Here is a 12,329-nt window from a genome sequence, read left to right as displayed (position 1 = left end):
AAACACAATTAATTTTCTTTCTTTCAAAAATAAATAAGGTTATATGTACGTGTATGAAGAAGTATATAAATAATCAAAATGATAGAATAATGTTTTTCTAAATTATTTGTCCATATGATAATAAATAAATAAAGATGAAATAAATATAACATTTAAAATAACATGAAGTTAACAAAAAGTGTTTATCATGGAAAATGAACAAACGTTTTTATTTATATATGTACATGATTTTAATAAACCATTCGTAAATGTCTCGAAAATATGTTTTTTTTAAATATTTTTCCCTCTTACATATTTAAATAAAGTAAGCATCATTCTAATAATTAGTAGCCTTTTTCATAATTTTTTTTTCAATTCTAAGTAAGATTTACATCCGTGGCGTTGAAATGAAAGAACAAGCGTCGTCTTTTAAACCAATTGACAAAAATTGTTTTGTATGTTTATAATTTCAAAATTTTATAATTTTATTTTGTTTAAGAAAGATTTATTTTCTATTTTTTCTTAGTGTATTTAATACTAAGAATATTTGATTGCGTCATTTCTGATCCATAGCATCATTTATAAAAATATATATTTTTGACAAAATTTAAAGTGATAAACCGCTGAAAGCAGCTGTGACTACGTATCTCAATACACGATAGAAAAACTTGTCATACGTTACGACAAATTTAAAGTAGTTTAACGTATGTTCTTTGCATATAAAATGTCCCTTTTTATATTTATATATGTATATGCTAGATTTTTTTTATTTATTCCCAAACTTTCCGGATAACCCTTGTACATCTTTAAGATGTATTTCAATATATTTATTGTAACTGCAGACAGTTGGTAGAATTCCATTTTGAATTGTTGAGTAATATATCAAAAATTAAACAAGGTTTATTGGTTTTAATTCCATATTTATTTATGTATATTCTAATACATGACGCGTTTCGTCTTATTAAGACATTATCAAACACTGTTTTGAGTGTTTGATGTCTTAATAAGACGAAAAACGTCACGTATTAACATATACATAAATAAATATAGAATTCAAACCAATAAACCTTGTTTAGTTTTGGATATATGGTATTACCCAACAGTATTTCAATATATTTACTGATTTGTCTTTCATTCCATTGTGTTTTTATGATTTTCCTGAAACTCAATGTACCGTTACTTTCAGGCTATGACCCAGGAACGCAGGCGTTACGGTTTTGTACTAGAGCGCCAATGTTCCCTGGCTCGTCACTGGATGGCCTATCACGCGGCTGGAGCGCAGGCATATCGTACGGCCATAGACGACTGGCAAGAGGCTGCGAGGTCCCGCGAGGGACTTCCCCCAGCCGTGGACGCCATGTTCATCAGCAAAATGAGGGTGAGTTTAAACAAAAAATAATGGACAACATTTTGGTCATGTCGTTGTTTACAAATCTAGGTTTCTCCAACGAGGAGTTATTTTTACATTTTTACATCTCAATATAGATAAAGAAGAATAAAGAAGTTGGGTATTCACAGGGCTTATGGCTTGTTGAGATGTCAAAATGCAATAAAAGAATCTCTCAAGCAGAGAAATCCAAATTTATGAACGAGGACTTGGACACACTTGATTTGATGTGAATGAAATAACTGGTCAAATTATAAGCTGCAAAAAAATTGAAAATTATGTTTTCGGGCGTTCTTAATCGATTTTGAGATATAATTATTTTGATTTCTGGCGCTACATGACGCAGACACATTCAATATTCACTTGTAAAGCGATTTTTACACATATCCACATCATGTGTATTATTTGCAGAACCTTTACTCGTGTCGATTCTTTAATTTTAGTTTTCGGGTGCAAACAATTTTTTTTCCACCCAATTCTGCCCAATACTTCCAAGAATTTGAGAAGTGTGGTTGTCAATAATGGGTTGAATTGGTGAATGTTACACGAGTGTAAAGTGATCACTCAAACCAGCCTATGATGGTCGTCAGTTCCGTAAACGACCAGACTTCTATATTCTTGTTCATCTTTGATGAGGTGTCAAAAAATATTTTGAAAAATAACTCCTATTATTGGAGATAATCCAGATTTGTGAACAAGTATTTGGACACACTCAAAATGTTGTAAATGAAATAATTTGTTTCAACCTAGGAAACCATGTACCAGAATTGAATCCTAACCTGTAACTAACCCGTATGTAAAGCTTTCGAGCTAATTATTGTATGTTTTAAATATTTAGATTACATAATTCGGTTATAATTACAGTTATCTAGCTTATTTCCATGGTATGACTCTGTATATACACCAAACTCAGCATAGTCCAACACATGACTTGGTACAAAGCAATTCCACGACAAAACATCATGGAGTGATTACGGAGACAATATCAAAGTCTATATTTAACACGAAGGCACATAATGCACACCAGCGCGTTTTCTGCAAGGCATTGGACCCTCCCATTATCACTCCTTTAGTCGATTTGCATAATTATTATTGTGGTCAATAGATCCTTTTATACAATACAATCCAAACACGTTCCGGGCATTTTTAGGTCCAATGTTTCCTCCATAACTACTCTTAAACTATTGTATAACTAATATATTCACCACTTCACAAACTGCACGGGTTGCACTTTCCCAAAAGGGTAGAATGTAAATTTTGTCTATTTAAGTATGAATCTACGAGTTATTTCGTACTGTGTTCAATTGCCATATTCGTGAAGCTACGATAAAATTCGTAGTATATCAGTGCTAATATGGATATAGATAGCTTCTGAAAAGAGAACAAAAATTCAATGTTGGCTTACATACAGAAAAGATACGAACAGAAAATTTAATTATAAATAAAAAGAATATTTAACTATAAAAAAAATATTAAAAATCAAGAAGGAAAAAAAATATTTTTAAAGAATTGGCTTTTTTGACAGTCAACGTGTTAAAATTACTTTGATTTGATGAATTCCAGCAAGTTTCGTTCTGGGCTGACGAGGACGTGTACGCTAGTCCCGGGGGGCGCGGCGACAGGGGGGCAGTCTCCGCCGACGAGCTGGAGCGCCTGTCCGTCAGCTCGCAGCTGCGCAAGACGCGCAGCATGGACGCGTCCTGCCTGGACGTGCGCTCCCTGGACCGCGCGGCCAGCCCCTCGCCGGCGCACCTATCCCGCGCCAAGTCTGACTTCAACATCAACTCCAGCACCCACTCCCTGGAGGACGGTAAGTGTGGCAAGAGAGTGGGAGAACATAGTTCCAGCACTCATTTCTTGGAGTATGGCAAGAGAATGGGAGAACGTAACTCTAGTACTCATTCTCTGGAGGATGATAAATGTGGCAAGAGAGTGGGTGAACATCACTATAGTACTCACCCTCTAGCCATGAGAGAATATAAATTTAGAGAATAAATAACTTTGTTGTTTATTCCACATGAATTTTATTTGACCAGCAACCGAGTTTCGTCGTAACCGACATCATCCTACTGTTAGTTTATATTTTTATTATTTTTTTATCATATCACTGTTATTATTATACTTTTCTCGCCAGTCTGATGATGTCGGTTACGACGAGACCCGGTTGCTGGTCAAATAAAATGAATGTGGAAAAAACTACATAGTTGTTATTTTATTGTATTAAATTCAATTTCACCAAGTAATGTCAGTATAAAACTTAAATTTATGCCAAAAACAAAAAAAGATCTCCCTCTGTGTGCAGAAATAATCGATCTTAGCATGTAAGCATTTGACTTTAAATAGTGTGGATCCTCGTAAAGAGACTGGTAGCGCTGGTGGTAGAAAATAATTCTTCTATTCATTGTTCACAGTTTTAATGATATCATTCTTCGTTAAACTTCAGAATCACTGAACGCGACGCCGACCCGCCGTCCGCGCTCCATGGCCATGCCGACGCAGCGCCCGCCGTGGCAGCACCCGCCCATGCCACCGCACGCGCCGCACGCGCCGCAGCCGCCGCAGGCCGCGCCGCCGCAGGCCGCCCCGCCGCTGGCGCGCGCCCTCTACGCCTACCTGTCCTCCGGGGACAACCAGCTGAGCTTCCTGGAGGGGGACGTGCTCGCGCTGCTGGGCGAACGCACCAAAGGCTGGCAGTTCGGCGAGAATCTGCGCACGCAGCTCACGGGCTGGTTCCCGCTGGCGTACACCGAGGTGGTCGACACTGACGTCGGGTAAGAATAGCCGACTACCATTAATTGTTACTATTGGCTTGACTCTATACCCGATGGATTCTCCAGTTCTTTGGATACGATGCACGTGGCAACGAGGATAGCCTGGAACAACTAGTTGTGATCGGTAGCCTGGAGGGAAAGAGAGGGAGAGGAAGATCCCCACACGATGGACCGATCAAATTAAGGTTGCAGCAGGCACCTCAGTGGTTGGAGCCCTACGTGCAGCGCAGTCAAGGGATAGCTGGAGAAGAGTCATTGCTTCTGCAAGGGTCACAACCCTCAGCAATGAGGAATAAGACGGAGATGAATTGGATTTTTAAAAAAAATTGGTAAATGCCACTATTTCCTTAAATCTATTCTGACACGTACACCAAGGTGGTCGAATGTGATGTTGGGTAAGAATAGCCGGCTACCATTAATTGTAACTATTGGATTTAAAAAAATTGTTCGGTAAATGCCACTATTTTCTTAACCCTTTCCGGTCCCCCAAAATTTTAAAAAAATCTAGGTATAGTGTTACATTCCAATTGGAAAAAAATCTTTTGTCCTCTGCTCCACGTGAGTAAATAAGATACAACTTTGAAAAAATTAATAAAATATCATTTCGTTTCAAAATGACAATGCAAAAAAATAATAAAATCACATTATAAAAATTGAGAAAAAGGTAAGGTTGAAGAAGAGTGTTAATGGGTGATTACGAATCACTAGAAAGGTAGTAAGTAATATTTCAGACGATTCTTAAAGTCGTCAAAGGGGGATATTTTTCACTGAAAGAGGGGGGATCATTTCAAAGTATATCAGCTTACACAGAAAATGAATTACTGAAAAAGGATGTACTCCCATGACGATGAGAGGGAAGTTAAGTATTCTCTTATGAGAATAGCGAAGTGATAGGCCATGTTTAGAAAAGAAAAATTCATAGCATATTTAGGTGCAATACGCATGATTTATCTCTTAAAATTATGATTTTAATATTCATTGTGGAAACATTAACCATCATTATTAATTTTCATCAAATTTTAAAACATGCATTGTTTTAAAATTCTTCATGCATGTTCAAATAAAATTAAAAAAAAAATCAATATTACTATAACATATTAAAAAGCTTGTTTTTTTAAAAAAAAATTATATCACCTTTTAATACTAAAACCACATTCTTAAATTGTTTATAAGTATTTGAATTTTCATCGTATAATACTACTATAACTGTAAAATAATATTATATATTTATAAATTGGTTAATTTTCCTTAACGATTTTACAATTTTGGTCATCAAATTGTTGTTTTATCTTATTTTTTATTGAATTGTATATTCAAAATAAAAAAAATTGACACACACACTCAAACACAAACATAAAATTTTGTCCTCAGTTTGTTCTTTTATGATATCATTTCTAAATTTCTAATATATTTCTATGGTCCTCGGTGATTTTTTTCAAAGTCTTAAAATGTTCTTCTGGATTAGTGAGATGTTCGAAAACACTTGCATGTGCTGTTTTCCTCCTTGTTTAAAGATATAATAGTATTCTTCTCCATTTTTTGTTTTTCCATCAGTTTTGAGAAAAAACAAAAGAGGTCAACTTTTGCGAATTTAATAAATATTTATAGGCAGAAAGTCAATACACCCAACGCGAACAAAGTTTCCGAATCCAAACATTTGCTTTAGGGAAACGTGTGCGTAATCGCAATGCTAAAAGAGAGTCGTGATCTTTGTTCTTCAGTTTTTGTATCAGCTGTTCCTAAAATTCATTTAATATCAAACTTTTTCTACAACACTGTTTTTCATTAAGAATGTTACGCTTCAAAAACTACCCTCGGTAAATTCTATAACAGTCGATTTTCAAATAAGATATTTATTTAAATAATTTGGAACGACGATTATTTCACTGAATTCACAAAGAGAAAACTATTGAATATTTTAATTTTGTATTAACCTTTTTCTTTTTTAGAAAAATGTTATTTTTTTATATTCATTTTTTAAACTTTAAACTTTTCTTAGTGAAACAAAGGAATGAAAGGTTAAAAAATTATATGGTGATAAATACAAAGTTTGCTTACTTATGCTTTCCTAATGAAATTACAATTAACTTTGTTGTACTTTATGATACTTCGGAATATTGTTTCAAATAAACTCTGTTAAAATTTTATATAATTTATAAAATTATCACTTTTTTATTATAGTTAACTTTTCGTATATTTTTCTTGTGGTTAATTTTTTTTTTATAAATTCACCTTTATGATATTTATACCGATTTTTAATTTATTGTTTATTCTCAATATAATAAAGTTACCAATATTAAAAATGGTAAGAAATTGAAGAATTAAAAGATACCTCAGTTACGACTATGATTTTTTTTCATAAATAAGTCTGGTTCAACAAATAAATTATTTCCTTAACTTTTTATACGTAATTCCACATTCCCTTTGAAAAACTCATCTCCTCTCTTATATTGTCTGCCACTTGTCTGTATCTTCCTCTATTTCTACATTGCCCCCTTTGCTTTTGCCTGGAACGAGAATCCTGTAAATAAAAGCCACGATAAAATAAACTGCTACATTCAGAATGATACGAACAGAACTCAAGATTCGTCGAGTACAGGATATGCATGAAATATATAAACATTTTTTTTTTTAAATCTTTCATTTTTATTTTTACTAACAAGTTAAATAATACTTGATTTCCAAAATAATGGTAAAAAACAATTATTTTAATTGAGTTACCTTTTAATTAAGAAATCATGTACACTGTGTGTATTAATCGTCTACTTTTGTTTGCCTTCGCAGTGTATTGGTTAGGGCGTTAGGCTACTTTACTGAAGGTCCTGTGTTTGATGCCTTAGTAGGTTAAAACTAAGCATATGTGATGTTTCACTTTAAAATTTATATGTTTATTTTGACTTTAGACTTGTACTTGAAGTGCAGAACAAATCACGTTGCGATTGTGTAAAAGATGATTGATAAAACACTACTTTAGTACTATGCAGTCCCCTGTGATATTAAATACTTTTGTTACAACAATACTACATGCAATATTTTTCTAATTGTTCAGCCCAATTTTTAGAAATATTGTACGTAATAACTATTCTGTTTTATTTATACCTTACTTGGTTGCAACTTCTTTTAAAGTATAGATTTGGGAATGATAGGGTCTCTGTCAAAATGCCGGCAGCTCAAAATTGTGGATTAAAGTTTTGACAACATGAAAATTGCTATAAATATAAATTTTGATGTTATAATGTCAAGCACTTTAGATGCATGTGGAGATACAGTATGCATTTCATCAATTTTTAGACTTTTCAAATATAAATCCGGTCCTTATGTTTGTATTCAAATGTACCTAGTTTTACGAGGGAATCAGTAAGAAACAGTTCAGACTTAGAGCTTAATGTCAATTCCATAAACGTTTGATAAAAATGTTGCATTATTTTTACACTTTTCGATAATTTTTATCCAGTCTGTACTTCCGTATTTTTTCAAGACTCAGACACTATAATTCAGATAAGATCATAACGATTCCCCTCTTGAGCGAGATATTTCCAACACGAAGATTTCTGAATCCTGCGATGGGTGGCTCGTCTTTTGCCACTCTAATTATAATATAAAACTATACACGGTGCCAAGTAACGAAATCAATGTACAAATATTTAAATTAAATAAAAAAACGCATTATAAAATTATATTCATACTCTAACTGACGCATTTTTTAAATTTATTTCATGAAACAATTTTTCAATTATTACCTTAAATGCTAATCTAAATTATTCTAAGTTTTCTTATTGTATTACAATAAACAGTAATAAAATTAATATTAAAGGCAAAAACCAATCAGTAGACTTAACCTTGATCAACGTATAAGGAATTTATTACACACACACACACACACACACACACACACACACACACACACACACACACACATACACACACACACACACACACATACACATACACACACAGAATACTTACTGGGTCCAAAATTTACAAACCCAATTTAATCCTGCTTACAGCCAGGACAAGCATATATAAATCTGCTGTTAATAAGGCATATAAATATTTCAAGACAGAGACTCTAACATTTTTTGTTTTTCCTTTAAACATAGTTTGAGCTTCATTTAGTTTCCATTTAACTCCATTTCTTTGGAAATCACAACAATATGTAATGTGAAAAATTTATCATTTGATCGCTGGTTTGAAAAAAAAAATTGGTTACAATAATTAGTCAAAATTGCCCATAATTTTTGTGACACCAGATATAATAATATATAAAGTAATAAATATACATGTGTGTGCATGCTCAAAGGTACTTTGACACAACTTGAGCATAATTACGTACAACACACGCGGCGTAGTTATCAAATTACGTATTTCAGCTAATTTCTGAAACTTGTAGGCGCAAAGAAAATATTAATTTTCTTGAAATAATTTATTCGTGGAATTACAAGAAATTTTCTCCACTGAACATTTACCCGTAAAACACTTTCTTGAGAGAAATTCACTTAAATGTATGTCATTGTCTTTTATTTAAATTGAGTTCAATTAAATAAATAATTATAGATGTCACATAGAGAAGAAATAATTTGTGATGTAAAGATAATGGCAAACTCTTTTGGTACTGAAATCGTGATTATTTTATATACATGTATAAATTTTGCCATCCTGTCATCCTGAATCCTTGCAAAATGTATTTCTCAAATCCTCATCCGCACCCGATGGTACACAGGGCACTGTGTCATATAAACGCAATGTTATCTTGATCGTTAACAAATGAAAGAAAGGTGATCAGCCCTTCGCTTCAGGTACAAATCTAGGTGTCTATGGTAAAATTGAATAAAATTTTAATTTCTTTATAAAAAAAGTTCAAAAATAAATAACGATAAGAAATAATTTACACTTATTTGGAAGATACAATAAGAAAATAAATAAAGGTAACCTTTGTTTTACGCCGGGGTTCCATTCTGAGGAACACCGGCTTAAAAAAAATCGTCAAAAAATGAACACAAATATATTGGATGATATAAAGTTAGTTTTTATTTCAATATTTTAAGAAATATCAAATTTTTATTTATCGCATGACTTATATTTATTTTTATTTCCTTCCCTTATTTGAATTGTGTATTCTCTTTCACCAGGTCTCCGAACCGCTGGGGCAGCCTGCAGCCGCCCAGCGCCGGCTCCGCCCCCGGGTCCCCGGCCTCCAGCGGGCGCTCCGGTAGCCAGGGCCCCCCCCAGCAGAGTGTCCCCGCTCCCGCCCCCGCCCCCCAGCGCCCCCAGCCGGAGCTAGCCACACGCATGTTCGGAGACACGCTGCTAGCCAATAGAGGCTCGAAGCAGGTAGCTAGGCCCCGTAGATCCCACTAGACGCTTCTAGATGCAAACCCGTTCGGATGCTTCTTAACTTACAAAAAACAATTTACCCACAAACCAGCCTATGACGGTCGTCAGCCCTGTAAATGCCCAGACTTCCATATTCTTCGTCATCTTTGATGAGATGTCATGATGATATGAAATGAAATGATATGAAAATTTACCCATCTTCAATAAATATTTAAAAAAAATCATGATTTAAAAAAATATAAAAAATATTAAAACACATAATTAATATTTTTTAAAAACATTAAATTATTTATCTTATATAAATTGAAAACGGGTAGATTTTTGTTTTTTTAAACGTACTACCGAATCGATTTAAGTTTTCTTTTCTTATCCACTATAATTTTTGTGTGTTCAAGCTTGCTTATATTTATTTTTAGTATTAAATAAAAACTTTTGTTTCGGTGTAATAAAAGGTGTATTGGGATGGTTTGGGTTTGTAAATCGAATGATTGATGAAGAAACAGTCCAAGAAATTTATGAGGTGAATGTGGTTGGTAATAAAAGCAGAAAAAGACTGGAGAAAACTTGCATTGATCAAGTTTTTCAAATACTTGAAAGAGGTCATGTCATGAATCGGAATAATCAGTGTTTATGTATAAGACAATTTATGAATGTGGAGTAGGTAAAGATTTTGTGCAAAGACATATTGGTATGACGTTCTATTTTCTCTGCCAACCCCTGCGGGGAAGTGGCGTGATGGTTGCGTAAGTTTTTTAGTTTTTGTTTTAGTGTCTCAAAGTCACATGTACAAAACTTTTATCCCTTATAACCTAACTACTGTGCACTTGAATATAATTAACGCTTGTGCTTGCGATAAATGTTCATGCGTCATAAGTTATTTTGTAAAGAGTAGTTAGCTTAAATATTACTACAAAATACTGGATACAAAGTTTTGAGAAATATTAGAAAACGTTGTACGAGAGAAGATAAAAAAAGTCGTATTCATTCTGTAATAAAAGTAAGGCGAATAAAAAGCTCTCAAAAGCTGTCTACCGAATGTTTACATCTATAAGCTACAGTCTGTAGCTCCAATTATCCCCGAGCGCTTAATTTCAACTGCATTGAAAATCAAACGATTCTGTTTGACTTAGCTCGAAAGCTCAATCAATGGTTACTGAAGTCTCGCAGCGTGGTAGTGTGTGGTTGGAAGGATATCCGGTCTAGCCTCAAGGCTTTCGCGTGCAATGTGCTGACGAGTTAACTACTTTATGCGATTTTCCCCGTAAGATTCGGATTTTAGGGACGTAAGCTAAATGCGAGTATGATAAAAGATAATTGGATCCATAATTAACTGCAGCGCTTTAAGTTTTAAGTTTTCTGCTGATTGTCGAAAATAAGATCTTTTTCATACAGCAAAAAAATTACGTCTGGCTTGAATCTTTTTTAGAGTTGCTAAACACTATCCACCACCTTTATTCCAAACCCTGCACTATCTCAAAATGTACAAAGATTATAACGTAGTAATTAATACGAATACTGTATAACAATCTCTCTTACCCTTATCCGCACCCCAATGGTGCATAGGGCACTGCATTATAGAAACGCAGTGTTATCTTTATCGTAAACACATGAAGGAAAGGTGATCAGCCCTCCGCTTCAGGTACCAGTATTGAATAAATATTGGAGTGAAAAAATCACTTAAATTTATTTGACCCCCCTGGGAATCGAACCCGGGACCTCCAGAACGGTAGCCGAGCGTGCTGACCATTACACTACGAAGGCGGACATAACATTTCAACGAAGTGATTATGAATTTTACAGATAAATATTTAGCAGATGTATAATACAATAAATATCTAGTAGATATAAAATTTAACATTTTTATTATTGTTGTTTTGCGCCGATGTGAATAATTGGAATACATTCTTCACATCATATACCTACTCGTATAATCCGCCATATATAAAAAAAATATGTGTATCTCAATACCGCCCCATACGCAAATACGCGAAGTATTGTTCGTCTACTTTTTAGCCTCATCCGCACCCGATGGTGCATTGGGCACTGTATCAAACTGGTGTAGTGTTATGTTGACCGTTAATCGAAGGAACGAGATCAGTCTTATGTTTCCCAGTAGTCCAGAAAATATTAGCGTCAAAGAAAACAAATTTATTTTGACCCTTTTAGAAACCGAACCCAAAACCTCTACCGTAGTAGCCAAATGCGATAACTATTACAATATTAAGGCCCAACATTTTCAAGGGTTGGTTTTAATGACTATTTTATATGCAAACAATCATTTAGTCTACAACATTTTGGGTATATCCAAATTCCTTGTTTACAAATCTCAAGAGTTATTTCACTTACTCAAATCAACCGTACATACTTCCGCAAACTCACATCGCTCACTCCTTTCAAGAACGTCATAAATAAATAAAAAACTTGATTTTTCAGGAGAACGTTTTTAAAGTTTAAAAATATATTACAATGTATTAAAAATAAATATCAAGCCACTTATTGAACTTTTTACTGTGCAACAGATCTTTTTAGGTAAAACCTGAAGGTTTTATGTCCATTTGAAAAATATTTAATATGTTTAAAAAAATAATTAAACAATACATTTTCTTCAAAATGCAAAAGCAACACTTTCTGCACTGTAGCGGGTAAATATTAAGTTAAAAATATGCCGCTTTTGCTGGGATATAGTATATTTTCTGGGCATTCCAAAAACATGCACAACTGAAAATTGACGATTTTTGATTTGTGACGTTCTTGAAAGGAGTGAGCGACATGTAAAAAATGTGTGAATTATGTGATTTTGTTACAATAATGTCATTTTGTTACAATTGAAACCCGAATTCAGTTTATATATTTATTTA

At 33.8% G+C, this 12,329-nt stretch overlaps 1 protein-coding gene across 1 annotated transcript in view; it reads left to right on the top strand.

Moving 5' to 3' along the window:
- IRSp53 (Insulin receptor substrate 53 kDa) overlaps nucleotides 1–12,329 on the top strand; it is a 353,967-nt gene that overhangs the window by 335,601 nt on the left and 6,037 nt on the right. Inside the window, exons 10-13 of the mRNA XM_088266488.1 lie at nucleotides 1,166–1,357; nucleotides 2,930–3,176; nucleotides 3,810–4,137; nucleotides 9,267–9,468. Coding sequence (XP_088122614.1) covers nucleotides 1,166–1,357; nucleotides 2,930–3,176; nucleotides 3,810–4,137; nucleotides 9,267–9,468 — 969 coding nt within the window. The remainder of the gene's footprint in view (nucleotides 1–1,165; nucleotides 1,358–2,929; nucleotides 3,177–3,809; nucleotides 4,138–9,266; nucleotides 9,469–12,329) is intronic.

Source organism: Brachycentrus maculatus, unplaced genomic scaffold (genome assembly GCF_059751285.1).
Source record: "Brachycentrus maculatus isolate JH-2025_06_01 unplaced genomic scaffold, ASM5975128v1 h1tg000269l, whole genome shotgun sequence".
Lineage (NCBI taxonomy): Eukaryota > Metazoa > Arthropoda > Insecta > Trichoptera > Brachycentridae > Brachycentrus > Brachycentrus maculatus.
Note: the sequence above shows the minus strand (reverse complement) of the source record. Positions and strands in the feature narration are given on the sequence as shown.